General features: G+C 39.8%; 1 protein-coding gene across 1 annotated transcript in view; it reads left to right on the top strand.

Moving 5' to 3' along the window:
- SELENOF (selenoprotein F) overlaps positions 1–17,894 on the top strand; it is a 44,002-nt gene that overhangs the window by 592 nt on the left and 25,516 nt on the right. The window contains exon 2 of the mRNA XM_060232155.1: positions 2,286–2,453. Within this exon, the coding sequence (XP_060088138.1) occupies positions 2,286–2,453 (168 nt within the window). The remainder of the gene's footprint in view (positions 1–2,285; positions 2,454–17,894) is intronic.

Raw genomic sequence — 17,894 nt, 5'->3', positions numbered from 1 at the left:
TGTCTGTTCGCGTTCTCTGTGCAATCCAGTGTGTACTTACTGGTAAACCCCAGTGAACACTATAGTATTTATTCTGAAGTAAATATGCACAGGAGTAGGCTAGATTAAGGGCAGTCAACTAATAAGATAAATGCAATAGAGATACATGTGATTATCAGCAGGAAGGTCTGTCATATTCATGATGAAGTAATAGATGTTTAATTGGAATAACCAGACATCAAGAGCGACTTAGTATGGTGTTCAGATATATGATGAATATAGTATCGTCTATTTTTTACAGATAATACATTTTTATTATGCAATTTAATTATATATGATAAGTTTATATTATGTATTAAGGGGAAGATATTGTGATATAATTTGCAATTTGGAGACATTCTCTTATATTTTATAGTGTTAAAGTGATAATTTGTTGACCTGTCCAGAGAGTGTAACGTTAGTTCTACTATGTATGTGCTGTTGATTAAAAGAAATTTCTGGTTTTAATTGGCCACTTTTTGCTCCTTATCTCTGACAAGAATTTACTATGTGATAGATATCTAATCAGCCCTGGCCTGAATAACCCCAGGCTATCCTGATCTCCTCAAATCTTGGACGCTAAAGAAGGTTGCCACTGTTTAGTATTTGGAAGAGATGAAATACCAAGGATTGTGACTTGGAGGCAGGCAATGGTAAACCACCTCTGAATATCTTTTACCGTGAAAACTCCATGAGGTTGCCAAAACCCCATGAAGTTGCCATAAGTCAGCTGTGACTTGGCAGGAAAAAAAAATCTAGTCAGTGCTAAAAGACTTATTATACCATGTAAAAATTTTAAAATTATGTTACAAGCCAGAACACAGTGGCAGCATTGTGAAACTGTCCATCTCCTGAATAATTATTTTATTATTTATTTCTTATTTCATATTTCTATCCTGCCCTTCCCAACTGGGCTCAGGGCAGATTTATTTATTTATTTACATTAGACTTTTATCCCGCCTTCTCCGCATGCGGCTTACAACAGTCACATCAAGAATAATGTACACGACTGTAAGCAAAAGATAGCATTTTTCTATTCCTGTGATATTTCAGGATGTTGCATTGTTTTTCTTCTCTAGCTATTAAAATATGAAAATCCTATTGAGGCTTATAGTATGATATGTAAGTTTTTTAATATGCTTTTGCTTCTTTAGCTAATGAAATTGCAGTTATGCTATGTTTATGCTTCGTTTCAGTGCATACATATCTCCCAATAAAATTATCAAAGCAAGATTAAAAATAATAAATATTATATGAGCTAGTTTGGTGTAGTAGTTAGGTGTACGGACTCCTATCTGGGAGAACTGGATTTGATTCCCCACTCCTCCACTTACAGCTGCTGGAATGGCCTTGGGTTAGCCACAGCTATTGCAGGAGTTGTCCTTGAAATGGCAGCTGGTGTGAGAGCCCTCTCAACCCCACCCACCTCACAGGGTGTCTGTTGTGGGGGGAGAAGATACAGGAGATTGTAAGCCACTCTGAGTTTCTCGTTTAGAGAGAAGGGCGGGGTATAAATCTGCAGTCTTCTGTATTTCACAAAAGTAGGACAGATTTCTGTTCTGAAAAACAATATTTTAAAAGAATATATGTGAAAACCTGGCATCCTTATCCCATGCTTCAGCTAGCAAGAGCTCTATTCCAAGACCTTAGTGGTACACTTCTGAAACTTATAACTTCTATGAGGTCTCATTCATTTCTCTTTTTTTAAGAATAAGTAAAAACAATAAAGGTATGAAACAGATCAAACTCATAGAACAGTAAAAATGAGCAGTAAGCTAGCAATCAGTATCAATGTTGAATCCTTCTAAATTCATCAAGGTTAATGGGCATTGAAGGATGTAGCTCTGCTTAGGATTGTGCTGTAAGTCAGAAGAAGTAAAATTCAACCATAGCAAGCCTTAGTGAGTAAAAAAGTTAAACTGGTGCCTCATAGTTCTGTCTGGGGAGGATAAAGCAACACTGCTGAAAAGACCCTCTCCTCTTGGGTTGCCTTCACCAATTCAGACAGCAGAAGGTATGCTGATGAAAGCCTCTGAAGAAGATATCTGGCTGGGCAGATTGATGTGGTAGAAAGCAATCTTTCATGTACAAATGGATTAAAGATATACAAACATATATATTCCTTATCAAGTTGTGTTGTTTTTGTTTTATGTGGGAAATGCAGCCTCTTAAAGAGCTGACTTTTCATAAATAACATTTGTTGCACTTAAGTAATGTATAACGGATTCTTGTTTTAAAATAACTAATAACATATCATTTTATTTTAGGTATCCGTGTATGGAGCAGAGTTATCATCAGAGGCATGCAGAGAGTTGGGCTTTTCCAGTAACTTGCTATGTAGTTCTTGTGACCTGCTTAGCCAGTTTGGTTTAAGTGAGCTAGATCCATTTTGTAGAAAGTGTTGCCAAGAAGAAGCTCAGCCTGAAGCTAAAAAGGTAAGTTTCATAATTACAAAACACTTACCTTAATTAATTTAAAGCTGACCACAGACTTAAGGTTATCTGACCCAGAATTCTTTGCTAAAAAGTTAATAAATCAGGTTTACAAAGAATTTTGACATTGTTCTGTTCTTTAAGCTAGTCTTATTGGCATTTCTAGTACTGGTAATCCCCCCAATTCTTGATGTCTCTGCTTTGAAACTAAACAATGAGAGAAAGCTTGAAAGATTGAATTAAACAATGAGAAAAAACTTGAGAGATTGAAAATGTTACATCATATATGAAACATCCTATATATATCATATAACTGTCTTTTAATTTAATTTTAACCAGGTAATCAGTTCCAATATAACAGATAGTGTTATGAGCTTCTGGAGAGCAGTGTGATGGTTTTACTAACAAATACTGTACCATGTCTGCATCACGCAAGATGTAGATTTGAGTAGTTGTTTTCATAATGTATTGTTTTTGTTCAAAATGTGCGTAATGCAAGGTGGTCATTCCTTTTTGTTTGAGATTACATTACAGTGTCTAATTAGTGCACTTGCTGGCCCCTATCATGAAATGGTTATGTGCAGTGCCACAAGACAACTCAAGATAATGATCAGGGATGCTCATTCTCATCCATATTTAAGCAGAGGTGAAAAAAATCACTCTCTGATTCACAAACTGCAAATACAGGCCCATCAGATAATTTCCATCTAAACTTGTATTGCAGTGTACATATGGATATGTTTCTAGTCTGTACATGGAGTTCCTAATGCAATAAAAAAAATCACATGAAATTTAATTCCACATACAAGGGGTAAAATAAACCATTCTTGACAGCAAGTACAATGGTTGAAAGGCTTTACCTGCCACACTAGTATTTGCTAGTCTGAACTGTATTCAATAGTAAACTGCTTTCTTGGTAAGTTAGAAAATCAAAGGAGATCATTTATTTTTCTTGCAAACCGTTAATTTTGCAGTTACCAATAACTTGTGTTCATGGCCTGTTTTACATTTAGTGATTTACATTGTTGTCAAGATGAGAATCAAGTCTGTTCTATTGTATGAACAAAAGAGAGTACAATAGTACACAAATGTATAGGCCAAATGTAGCTACTAGTTGTAGTACACTGCTGACTGTGGATTCTTGATTATATTGTATGATATTTTGTCGTCCTGAACTGTTTTAAAGGAAGCTGGCAAAATCTACATTTTGAGAGAACTATGAGGCTTGCAGGATGTACAGGATGCTGACCTCTGGAATCTTTAGAAACACTGAGGGCATTAAATGTGCTTTAGCAACTCAAGTGGTATATCTAGTAAGCTGTGAGTCTAGGATGTGTATTGAATTTACATAGATGTGGCTATTCAGAACAGGAGCTAATCATATATGTCCCCATTTTTATTTATAATATTTAATAGATGTCTGGTGAAATATAAGCAACATTAGCTTATTCAGATGTGAACGAAGGTTTTTTTCCCCCCATTGTATTCCCCTTGAGAATTGCTTTAGCTTTGTAGAAGACTAACTTGCTATTTTTAGTAGATGAGTGCTCAATATTCATTATGTGGAGAGTGCCCTCTGGATATTCCTGTTGATTCAGGGAAAGTCTTCAGTCAAGTGCCCTTGAATTGGATGCTCAGTGTTTCCAAAATTCTGCTTCTGGGAACAGAATTTGTTATCTTGAACTTATTTGTAAAGACTTCACTGTTGCATTACTTACCAGTGGAAGCTTCTCTGAATATTTTATCTTGAAAGAGGCCTAAACTAGAACTGCCAGCCATTTTCATTATTTAGACAATTGAATCCTGGCAGTTTTTATCAGAAGGGTCATCCCTTGAGTAACCGAAAGGGATTTGTAGGTGATCTTATACAGTTTTAATCCAAATGTCATCACTAATTTTATTTTTGGATGTAGCCCAGTTTTGGTACTGTTCTGAACAATAATTAGTCCAGGCTAATAATACTTAATCACATAGTAGTTTCCCATAAAATTTAGTTTGGTTTGGGGAAATAATACACTTTCAGTTGTTTAAAAATAATGAGGCTAGCAGGCAGTTCCATGCCTCATGCAAAGGAAATCTATTCATAGAATATTTCAGTCAAATATGGCATGGGAAGGGGTTATAGTAGAAGTGGTAGGGATGGGAAGAGTTAGGCACATGCATTTTTCTCTCATGTATACTGCTTTTCTTCTGTATCTACCCACTTCTTTTTTGCATACCAGAGGAAACATGAGATTGGAAATTGCCACCAAATGTGTCATCATGTTGTCCTTAATAAGTAGAGAAGCATATTAGGAAATGATAGAAGAACAGGTAGGTGAAGGTAGCAAAGAAGGTGGACACTGAAATGTAGCCTCCAAGAAAAGCATTTCTGTAATAGACTGTTAATCAGAATGGGATGGTCGGAGAAAGAGTATGCATTTGACTCTTTCTGTCTTCTGTGGCCTTCTTTTTTTCCTAAATCTGTGGGCTGTATCACTGAACAATGTTTTAAATCACGTTTGACTTGGAAGAGGCCTCATTAAATGCTAATTCAATAAACCTGATGGTATGAGGTCAGGGTAGACAGGGCAGGCATCAAGAGAGTAACAAGCGTAATTAACGCATTTACAAATTAGATAAGAAAGTGGATATTTGTTAAACAGCATTGTTTCCTCAGTCTCAAATGGATTTTGCTTATTATCTGAGTAGCCTTCTGTTACATATATTCACACACACTTTTGTGGCAGTTAGGCAGCTAAAGGCTATTGCTTAAGTATTATAAAATTTGGTAACATGAGCTTACTGTATCTTCTGAACTATGCAGCAACTGTGGCTGCCTACAGGGACCTCAATAATGTCTGACCAGTCTCTTCAGCTTGCCTCCAGGAAGAAGACACCACAGTTCATCACTCATTACTTATCATCTCTGGGCCTGCTTAGACACAATCACCTCCCATTACCGTTATTCTTGTTTAAAAATCTTTTTTAAATCATATTTTACCAGTCCATATCCAGAAAGGTGAAGAACATGTTTGCCTCTGGTAGCTATCTTGCTTAACTATGGGATCCTCTTCTTGTGGCAGCCGAAAAAATGGCATCATGGTTGAGGGCTGAGACATGAAGGATAGTTTCCTGAAGCCAAGTCTTGGCTTCCTCACTATGCTTAGGTTTAAAATTTTTTAACTCTGAATGACTAAAGGTGTGAAAATTGGAATAGCCCTGAGAGAGCTGTTTTGTGAAATGTTGGTTGGTTGACTGTATTCAAGAAATTAAACTTAGTTCACAGTATAATTGTGAGATCTTTGAACCGGAGAAAGCAGTCCTATAGAATATCCTTGTCAACCTCAGATAAACTAGAGAGCCATGCCTAATTCTCATACTTCATTTGTACAGACATAACATAATTTGCCTAACCATAGCACAGACATGGAAAGCACTAGGACACAGCTGGTGGGCATGGTGTTCTGCTTCTGTTATTCCACTTGTCCCCTGGTATGATCCTTAGGATGTTGTCAAGATGCTCTTTCACTATTGGTTGTACTATACCATTTGTCCAGAAATTACTTGTACTATTACCAGAAATTACTTGTACCCTCTACTGGTCGGGTAAGTCAAAGGCTGAGAGCCGCCTTTCTGGCGTTGGCTTCATGGTCAGGAACTCCATTGCCTCCAAACTCGAAAACCTGCCAACAGGTCACTCAGATTGCATCATGTCCATGCGCCTCCCACTTCAAAACAAGCAGCAAGCAACACTCTTCAGTGTGTATGCCCCAACCCTTCAAGCAGATCCTGCAGAAAAGAACAAGTTCTATGCTGATCTACGCAACCTCGTACGGAAGACCCCTACAGAGGACAAGGTGATCATCCTTGACGACTTCAATGCCAGAGTAGGTAAAGACTCGGAAGCCTGGAAAGGAGTACTTGGCAAACACGGCATTGGCAACTGCAATGAAAACGGGCGTCTCCTGATAGAATTCTGCATGGAGCACCAGCTCACCATCACCCACACTATCTTTCAGCAGAAGAACAGCCTGAAGACAACCTGGATGTACCCACGGTCCAAGCACTGGCACCTTATCGACTACATTCTGGTGCGCCAGAGAGACCTTCAAGATGTCTTACACACCCGAGTAATACCCAGTGCGGAATGTCATACAGATCATCATCTTGTATGCTGCAATCTCCGTCTTCACTTTAAACCCACACCCAGGAGAGGAGGTATCCCTCGGAGGAAGCTTCAGGTTGGCAGCCTTCAGTCAGCCGAAGTTAAAGCTGCCTTCCAGGCAAAACTCCAGTCAAGAATTGAGGACCCCAGTTGCCCCACAGACCCTTCTCCAGAAGCACTCTGGGAACACCTAAAAACTACCATCCTGTTGATCTCTGAAGAAGTCCTCGGGTTCTCCACAAGGAAGAACAAGGACTGGTTTGATGAGAACAATCAGATCCAAGAATTACTAGCGAAAAAGAGATCTGCCTACCAAGCACATCTTGCTCAGCCCTCCTGTCCCGGGGAAAAAGCAGTCTTTCACGCTGCATGTAGCAACCTCCAGCGCAAACTTCGAGACATCCAGAATGAGTGGTGGACCAAGCTTGCAGAGAGAACCCAGCTGTGTGCAGACACTGGTGATTTAAGAGGGTTCTACGAAGCCCTGAAGGCAGTATATGGCCCATCATATCAGGCTCAGAGTCCTTTGCGTAGTGCAGACGGCCAAGTGCTCCTCATAGACAAGGCATCCATTCTGAACCGGTGGTTGGAGTATTTTCAGGTTCTCTTCAGTGCCAACCGCGTAGTTCAAGATTCAGCAATCCACCTCACCCCACTTCAACCAGTGAAAACAGAGTTGGATGTGATCCCCACCCTAGAAGAAACTGTTAAAGCCATCAAGCAACTGAAAAGTGGCAAGGCAGCGGGAGTTGATGGAATCCCACCAGAGATCTGGAAGCATGGGGGCACAGTACTACATAGCACACTTCACAAAGTACTTGTCACCTGCTGGGAACAAGGCAAACTACCACAGGACTTTCGCGATGCAATCATCATCACTCTACACAAGAACAAAGGGGAAAAGTCAGACTGCTCCAATTACCGGGGGATAACCCTGCTCTCCATCGCAGGCAGAATCCTTGCCAGAATACTCCTGAACAGACTGGTGCCCACCATTGCAGAAGAACTCCTCCCAGAGAGCCAGTGCGACTTCAGAGCTAACAGGAGCACCACCGACATGGTATTTGTTCTCAGGCAGCTCCAAGAGAAATGCAGGGAACAGAACAAGGGTCTATATGTGACTTTTGTCGACCTTACCAAAGCTTTCGATACCGTTAGCAGGAAAGGCGTGTGGCAAATCTTGGAACGTTTAGGATGTCCCCCAAGGTTCCTCAGCATGATCATCCAGCTACATGAAGACCAGCGAGGCCAAGTCAGACACTGCAACGACCTCTCAGAGCCCTTCCCAATAGGCACAGGTGTAAAGCAAGGCTGCGTTCTCGCGCCAACTCTCTTTACGATCTTCTTTAGCATGATGCTTCAAAGAGCCGTGGTAGATCTAGATGATGACGATGGTGTCTACATCCGCTATCGCACTGATGGCAGCCTGTTCAACCTGAGGCGACTAAAGGCTCACTCCAAGACAATGGAAAAACTTATCCGAGAGCTACTGTTTGCTGATGATGCTGCACTTGTCTCCGACTCGGTATCAGCTCTGCAGCATATGACGTCCTGCTTTGCAGAGGCTGCCAAGCTATTCGGCCTAGAAGTTAGTCTGAAGAAGTTCTCCACCAGCCTGCACCCCAGGAAGATTATCACCCTCCCTGCATCACTGTGGGTGAATCAGTTCTGAAGACAGTCCAGCAGTTCAGCTACCTGGGGTGCATCATCTCCTCAGATGCCAAGATCGACAAGGAGGCTGGCAAAGGCAAACCGTGCATTTGGCTGACTGCACAAAAGAGTGTGGAGCAACAAGCATCTGAAAAAAGGCACAAAGATCAATGTTTACAAAGCGGTTGTGATGACAACCCTCATCTACGGCTCCGAATCATGGGTTTTATACCGTCATCACCTGCGACTCCTTGAGCGCTTTCATCAGCGCTGCCTTCACACCATCCTCAACATCCTCTGGAGTGACTTTGTGATCAACACTGAAGTCCTCAAGAGGGCGGAGGTTACAAGCATCGAGGCACTGCTGTTGAAGACACAGCTGCACTGGGCAGGGCATATTTCTAGAATGGAAAACCACCGCCTTCCCAAGATTGCTCTGTATGGCGAGCTTTCCACCGGCCATCGAAATAGAGGGGCACCAAAGAAGAGGTACAAGGACTCCTTGAAGAAATCCCTTGGCACCTGTCGCATCAACCATCACCAGTGGTCTGACCTAGCCTCAGATCGCAAAGCATGGAGGCACACCATCCACCAGGCTGTCTCTTCCTTTGAGAACGCACGCATAGCTGGTCTTGAGGACAAAAGGAGATTGAGGAAGAATCGCACTGCTACAGCACCAACCCCAAATCAGACTTTTCCCTGCAGCCACCGTGGCCGGATCTGCCTGTCCCGCATTGGTCTTGTCAGCCACCAGCGAGCCTGCAGCAAACGTGGACTACTGCACCCTTCTTAAATCTTCGTTCGCGAAGTCAAGCCGAGAGAGACTTGTACTATACCATTTGTCCAGAAATCTGAGGTAAATTGTTTTAAAATCTGAGTTAGCCCAGGGGCAAGCAGCTTTTTTATTACTTAAATTTACAGTGGAGAAAAATATTTCCCTGTCATGTTGAAAATTTCTTTTTTTGCAGTCATATGTGCTTTAAAAAAGTAATAATTCTTATGCAGTTCTTCAAGAAAGAAATACAACTTTTTGCAAGTTTTTTTTTTTTTTAAAAAATCAGGACTTGCCGACAGGATCATAATTTAAAAGAAATAAGTTAAGCAAGAAAAACATAGTCCAAAATTTTTTTGTTTGGTTTTTAAACAAAATGTCAGACTCCTAGGATTCCAGCAGTAAATTAACAATGCAGTCTAGTGCAGTTTCTCCATTCTAAATCCATTGCCAGTTTGGTGTAGTGGTGAAGGCACAGACTCTTATCTGGGTTTGATTCTCCACTCCTCCACTTGCAGCTGCTGGAATGGCCTTGGGTCAGCCATAGCACTCACAGAATTGTCCTTGAAAGGGCAGCTTCTGTGAGAACTCTCAGCCCCACCTACCTCACATGGTGTCTGTTTGGGTGTGGGGGGAGGTAATGGAGATTGTAGGCCACTCTGAGATTCAGAATGGAGGGCGGGATGTAAATCCAATATCTTCATCTTCTGCTTTTCTAAGCAACTGAAACAATAGTTAGCACTTATACAGTACTTTCATTGTTCAAACCATTTCACACACATTATCTTTTTTATAGTCCTTCAACAGTCCTGTACAATAAGCTAGTATTATCATCATCATCACAAGCAGAGGGATATATCAGAAGAAGAGGCTTGCCTAACAGTGAGTTCATAGCAGACATGTGATTTGATCCAGCCCCTTAATATAAAACTAGCATCCCAGTCCTAAGAGCATGCTTGAAGTAAGTCACACTGAGTTAAGTGGGATTGCAGTCCTAGAACTGCATCTGAGGGTTATTTGCATATATTGTTATTGACATTGTTGAAGCTTTTGGTAGAATATCTTTGGAAAATGAAAAATTAAGTCCTCTAGCAGAATGGATCAATAGGCTGAAAATACTACAATATTAAACATTTTTTGTCCATGATAGGAGCGAATAAATGTGATATTGCAATGATAAGGATACTCAAAAGCAGGTTTAAGACAATAATAACTTACATATTATTCTAACAAACATATTGCTGAAAGCTGAAGTAGGATGCAGGTAATTCTATATGTGCTGCTCCATTATACTGATGATTATTAATGAGAGTGCTCATAGATGATCAACAGTTATCCTGACACTCCAGAAAAAATGTTATTTTATATATATAAAATGTACTTATTTTTTTACTTTGTTTACATCCCGCCTTTCTCCCCAATGTGGAGCTAAAGTAGCTTGCATTTTCTTCTTACAAAAACCCTCTGATGTAGCTAGGATCAGATTATGTGACTGGCTCACAGTCACTCAGCGAGCTTCCATGGCAGAGTGGGGCCCAAACCTGGGTCTCCCAGATCCTAGTCCAATACTTAACCACTACTGTGTGTTAACCCACTGCATATCAGTCTTAAAAAGGATATCATCATGCAGTAGTGTTCTTCCGTTTGTTTGTCACTTATTGAATCAGGAGTTGTGGACATAAAAGATGCACGTGTCAATGACTATCAGAATACATATTCAAATATGCATCTAAGCACAAATGTCTTCCACCAACACTTCACTGCTTTCAGGAAAATGAGGGTGTGAATGCATCATGAGCCATTTTCTAGTCACACACACATCTAGTTGTGCACAACCAGAACTGGATCAGGGCACTGGATTTCTGAAACTGCTGTAACTAGTAAGTTTTCCTTTGAAGTTAATGAGGACAAGATTTCATTCTCTGTACTGGAAAAACAGATTGTAGAGCTTCTTTTCTTGTGGAGTTGCTGCTTGCAACAAGCGGAATATTTCAGCAACAGCAAAAAATTGTCCTCATGCTGATGAATTTGCAGCAAACAATGCACTTGACTGCTTTCAGTGTCCACTCATTCTGTATCCAATTTCAGGCTAATTCTGATGCCTGCTTTTACAGCATTACTTTAGACAGCTGCACATTTTAAGCCTCAGCTTCTCCAGCACAGAATGATGCTAGTGTGTGAAACACGAAAGGATGAAATGAAGGTGAAGGTAACTGTGCATGAAATTGTAGCAGCAGAAGAAATTGCCAACATTTTGCAGTTGCTGAAAATAGCTGCACTTAACAGTGTTTGTTGTACGCTTACATCTTAATTGTATCAAAGAAGCATGTGTCCTTGATTTCAGGTAAATATAATAGTTAAGAGGAGCTATGGATGCTCTTAGTGTTTGGTTATGGATTGTACCATACTTGTGGATAAAAATTCATAGTGGTCTTTGATTTCTGCAGTCTCCCAAAGCAATTTTAACTGACCTATTGGGTAGTGCTGTCAATAACTTTTTATATTTACCGAAGGGTTGCTGCTTTTTAAAAAAAAAAAAAAAACAGCTTGCAGTATTTCCCTTGGGGGGGCACTCTAAAGGGAAGTGCGCCTTACAAGTGCAGGGATTTTATTATGTCTGGTATAGGTTGCTGCCAGTGCTGCTTCCATGGATGGTGACAAGGAGCTCTGGGGCCTCGCCCTGAGTGCTTTGGGGTACGAGCAGATTCCTCAGACTAGTTGTTGTACCATGAGATTCGAAACGTGTAGTTAAGGATGACCTCAAGAACTATAGGCCAGTCAGTCTTTTGGTTGTGGCCTCCAGATTTCATAGCAGCTTCATTTTGAATAAACAGGAATTGGTGGAACCTAACAGTTGTTTTAGATGGAGGCATGTTTCCAAAGAGACCACAGTACAATTGCTATGATTTAGTACAATTGATTCATAAATATGTTAATAGAAGCCATTTTATGTAGCCTTTGTTAATTTATATTCCATTTGATATCTGAGATGAGCTTTTAGCTTTAAAAAAAATTAAACCGTCATATTCTAATCTTCCTATCAAAGAGGGAGGGCTGTATTGAATCCAATTACAGAAGTAGTGCAGATGGGACAGGGTGTTAAGCGAGGGTACCTACTGTCTCTTTTCTTTTTTGTTCATGAGCTGTTACAATCTCCCCACCATCACCATCAACCAGGCACCAAAACTTGCTGGTGTTATTATGTGCATATGACATCCTACTGGTTTCAGTGATCCTTGTGCGTCATATGGGAAAGATGTGGATTTGTCATAATTACACATCTCTCCAAATGGCGTGGGGTTCTAAAATTATAAGAATTTACCCCAGGTAGGATTTTACCATTTATAGAATGACTGTGTTTCAGTGGCAGTTAAAGCTGATGAAAATATAGAATGAAGTAGCTATACATTCTGAGCTTCCTGACCTTGTTGAGCTTGTGACACTTTCAGTTATACAATTAGAAGTTAATGTATAAATCCAGATCAGGTGTTGCTTTTTTTGGGGGGGGGGAGGTTTAAATAGTATTTATAGTACTTATATTTATTATAACAATTTGGCTTTTTTGTACTTTTAGAAAGCAACACCTGGTCTGGATTTATATATTAATTTCTGGTTGTGTGTCTTTTTGAAATCGTATATATTATTGACCACTGAGGAAAGCCTTAGAGGCTGAAACATATATGGTCTTTTTGGTGTTTTGATATATTCATCCATTGTGTATATGAAATCATCAGCTTTGTATGTGAAATTACAACAGCTTATGTGTAAAGCTCATGTTGATGTTTTGTGCAGTCTGATATTCAAACCTTATGCTTTTAATCTTCACCATTGTGTACACCATATAATAAATATATTTTGATAATATTTTGATATTTGAGGTAGTTTCACCCTTGTGGCATTAGAGAAGTGATGGTGGGTGCCACACAAAATGGCTGTCATAGGCAACAGGACAAGACACAAAATGTCTGCCATTAAGGGAATGGTGGGGTTATAAAAGCTATAAATGAAAGGAGGGAGAAGGTTGAATAGTGACTGCAGGTGTCATAAAGATGTTCAAACCTGCACATTAAGATAAATTTGTGTTTCTTCCTTTGCATTTCTTTGAAAAGGGCAGCCCACATAATGGGTTGCTGATTCCCCCAAAATAATCTTTTAGTTGTCTAATGTGAATTCTTGCCCTTATATGCCAGTTAAAAGATGTGTGGTCCAATAGACTCAGACTAGGATCTAGGAAACCCAGCTTCAAATCCCTGCTCAGCCATGAAGGGCAACTGTGTGTGCCTGCCATATCTCTCTACAGATGTTATTGAGATAGAATGATGGCAAGAAAACCTCAAGCTTCTTTGAGGAACGGTGGAATAAAAATGTAATGGATTGAAGTAGGGAAAAGGGATACATGCAGGCAGACAGATTTACCTATCTGGAAGATTATGTGGATTTACAAGCAGACTGAGCTAAGAGCAATGCCTGATCCTTTCTTTCAGCATCTGGTAAAGTGAAATCCAAATAGGTAGAGGCTGTTCTGCTGTGAAAAGAAATATATAAGAAAAAGCTATCATAAAATGTAGATTCTGCCATCATTCAATAGATGGTTTTGCAGTAATAGGAGGTATTTTAATTAAATTTAAGCTTGGACAAAGATTTAAACGTGTGATTTCAGTGCTGGTTGACACTTGTCAGGATTGTCTGTTCTACTGTAGATTTGAATAAAAGTGGAATCAGTGCAACAAGCTGAGACAAAAAAACCAGCTAGATTTGGCAAGCTGAAGCTGACATCAGTAGTTTTCCAGCTTTTGTGTCCACACAAACATGGCTGCTTTTAGGTCAAGATTGACTGTAAAATAAATGACCCAAATCCAAAGATCTATAGCTGGAGTTAGGCTTGTGCGCTAAGATTCTGCTTACCAACACTAATCTTCTCCATACCTTCTGAGCTTCCCCATAAGGCTGGAGAGTTCTGAAAAAAGAGTGCGCCATGAAGTGCAAGGAGCTGCCACCAGAAGAAAGCTGTGCTTCTGAGCTCAGAGTGGTATTTCAACTCGTGCATGGCAGTATTTGGATCCTAAGAAATGTTCAACGCAGCATATACCATATGCCATATCTATAAATTATTATCCTTATACTTTAGCTATCATTTGCTTTCACATGCTGCTGTCGATAGCACAGTAAAATATCTGTCAAGAAATTTGGTTTCATGATTTATTTAGTCACTTACATTGCAAATATAAAAATACAATCTCACCTTTTCACCCTTCTACTGTTTAATGCATCTCAATACATAAGATGAAAATTGCTTGCTTTTGGTGCTTTTGCTGATGCATTGCTTATAGCTGCTTTTAAGCAATTTATTTGAAACAGTGGAATATTTTAGTGTATGAATGGAAAATGCTTTTGCTGTCTTACAGTATAGACAAATAATTTAATGTTTTATAGCTTTGAAAAGGCGATGTTCATAAATATTGCCCACCCCCTTTTTTTTGCATGTATGCTTTAGTCCAGTGGTGTCGAACTCATTTGTTATGAGGGTTGGATCTGACGCAAATGATACCTTGTCAGGCCGGGCTGGGCTGAGTCGGGCTGGGCCACGTGCGCATCTATTTAAGATTAAGAAGCAGAGAGATAAACTTTTTAAAGGACACTGACAAACATGACTAAAGATTTTTTAAAAACTTAAAATAAAACATGCTGAAAACATCAACACTTGTTGGTCTTAAAGGTGCTTTCTTTGTATTTCTCCCATGGGATCCAGAGCTCTGGCTCTTCCTCCCGCCCCAGGAAACTAGGAGGGTGAGGAGCCTCAACCAATGGATAAAAGAGAGGTTTTCTCTGTCACTCTGGTGCAAAGCAACTTGAGATGCAGAAGGAAGCAAGGGAGAGGGAGAAGGAAGCAGATGACAGCCAGTTGGTCAGGGACCTGATAGGAGCCCTCTGGGGGCCTGATTTGGCCCCTGGGCCTCATGTTTGACACCCCTGCTTTAGTCAGTGGTCAAGTAAGTCTGATGTCTTTCTTCAGTTTGGTTTCCACAGAGATCCATGCTGCAAGTTGTGCCTGGAGCAAAAGCAGATATGGCACTTAGAACTGAGATTTGTTAATTAATTCAGTTCTATGGATTCCACATTACAGAAAGGCTTACGGAAACTGGAACACAGTTTGAAAAATGCTTCACTGTTAGTGAAGTTTTCTGTCACTTCCATTACAGATATAACAAGCAAGAAAAAACAGAGGGCGCTGTGCAAACAGAAGGTTCCTGGTTTCTTGGTCAAGGCTAAGACATTAAGAGCAGCATTCCACATCCTCCCTCCCACCTCCCATAAATGGAGTATTTCCACTCAAGCCAATAATGCTTAGCTTCAGGTTCACCAGTATTTTGCCCTAAATTGATACTTCTCTTATTAGCATATTCCATTGGATAAACACCAGTGCTAACTTTACTTATCATCTATGATGTCAGAAAATATTTAGGCTCATGTTGACTTCTGTGTAAAAATGGCTGTGTGTTCTGATGCTGAATTGAGATGTGATATGAATTTAACACAGCTTCTTAAAGGTATTATCATTCAGATTTATCCCATGTCAAAGTTGGGTAATGGATTAATTTAGACTGTAAAACAGTTGCTCTGTGGAATTTTAGTTTGATTCAGTCAGTGAACCCTTGAAATATGCCCAGATTCATTATCTGATTATCAGCTCATGCTCTTTAAAATCTCCTACCACGTGTGTTTTCTCTTGGGTATACAGCTGCTGTCAAAGTAAATGTTATGTGTCTTTTTGTAGTCCATTCCATTGCTGGCCATCAACTGCTGTGGAATTAATGAAGTGCCTTTTTAACACCCAAATTTTGATTCCTCCAGATATTCTGATAATTATTCATCAATCTTTTTATCTGTGGCAGTCATATTTACAAGTCTTTGAACCTTCTGTCAATAAAAAAAAAAGGTAAAGTCCCCTGTGCAAGCACCAGTCATTTCTGACTCTGGTGTGACGTTGCATCATGATGTTTTCACAGCAGACTTTTTATGGGGTGGTTTGCCATTGCCTTCCCCAATCATCTGCACTTTCCTCCCAGCAAGCTGGGTACTTATTTTACTGACCTTGGAAGGACAGAAGGCTTAGAGTTTTATAAGTTAATTCCAAACTTGTATTATTTGTTGTTGTTGAGTCGCACAGTCGAGTCTTTGTGACCGCATGGAACAAGTCAATACCATCCTCCGAAGTCTGTTCAAATTCATGTTAATTACATCAGTAATGCTGTCCAGCCATCTCATCTTTTGCTGTCCCCTTCTTTTGCCTTCTGTCTTTCTCAGCATCAGGGTCTTCTCTAGTGAGTGCTCCCTTCCCACTTGTATTATTAGGTTACATTAATAAATCCTATTGGACTACAAAAATAAGGTATATATTCTGATCTGAGCATCTTTTCTTTGCTCCTGCTTATGTCAGGGATCCAAATAAGAGTAGAATGTGGCCAGCATAAAAGGCTTGTTTTCTCTGACAATTCCTGCTACCAAAGTCAACCTACTTTTAAGGTTGAATGGCAATCTCTGTCTTTGATAGAAGGTGTTGCAGCAGCAAAAGCAAAGAACAAGAGTTCCAGCTGAGAATGTTTTCCCTTGGGTATGTGGTCCTTCTCTGAATCTTGTACTTTTTTGTCATTATTTTAATACATTGCACAGGGGTCTTTGGAAATATGGGTCTATGGGTCTTTGGAAATATCTCTTTTGCTTATTGCAGATTTCAGAATGAATAAACAGCACTAACGTTCCACTTGAGTGAACTTCGATCCCTTCAGTTCTTCCAGAGGCATATAATGGGCAGCTACCATTAATTCTCTGGTTTGTTTTTGTAACATAGTGTCAGTGACAACTGCTGTAGTCCCTCCATAGCATTGCAGTCGGGAAATGAGTATACAGTATGTTCTCTTGTTTCTTTGCCTAGACCGAGATACTGGCAACACTTCTGACTGTGACTTTGTGTATGGTTCTTGTCTCTCTGACAGTAGAAACTTCTGAGTCACCTGGGGAGAAATCATTTCTTTAGGTGACCAGACAAGCTAGGACCACCATAGGAAAGGAAGGACGTCATATCAAATACCTTGGAAGGCTACTTGTGCATGTATGATAAGTGCTAACATAACTAAGGCATATAAGGGAACAGATTGCCACCCATCCAACTTAATGCACCAAATATGTCACTGTAAGAAAATATTTTTTACAATAAATGTATAAATCTACTTTTCCAGTAACTATTCATTTTTTAAAAAACCATTTTGTGTAACAGTGAGATAAGAGAGGTAGAAATATTTGAACAGCATGGATTTTAGAGAATAACTTATCTGCCTTGCCTTGCAGTCTCCAGTTCAGAGGAACTGATAATAGAATGCATTTAGTGCTTTGGGCTAATTTTTCTTTGAGTGACCTGATTTTACTTCATTTTAAAGTCTGTTTCATTCTGTTACACTAATTAAAATGCAGCTGTCAGCTTTCTGACTCTTATTTTTAGTTCTTTGCAGCCTTTATGTCTCTGGGCTTCTGCCAGAGGCTCTGTCAAAGAAGTAGTAATTGTTCACTGGGCCAGATTCTCATCCTATTCATAACAGTGTCAATTGAGGGTGATTCTTTAACCAGTTATTTTTTTTCCCGTTGGTGTATTTTGATTACAATTTAAACTCTGACTTATTCCCAAGTTTCATAGCACATTACCAGAGTAACAATTTCAACATGATGTAAAATGGCATTACTTAAGTGTGTTTTTTTTTAAAAAAAAACCGCTTCTAAAAATTATATGCTGTGGTAGAACAGACTTGCTCAGGCCTGCAAGCCATGTTCCACCCTGCCTTCCAAGGTTTTCCCAACACCAGGAGACGCTTTTCTGCTTCCC

The sequence above is a fragment of the Heteronotia binoei genome, chromosome 2 (assembly GCF_032191835.1).
Source record: "Heteronotia binoei isolate CCM8104 ecotype False Entrance Well chromosome 2, APGP_CSIRO_Hbin_v1, whole genome shotgun sequence".
NCBI classification, from domain to species: domain Eukaryota; kingdom Metazoa; phylum Chordata; class Lepidosauria; order Squamata; family Gekkonidae; genus Heteronotia; species Heteronotia binoei.
This window is presented reverse-complemented; position numbering and strand designations above follow the sequence as displayed.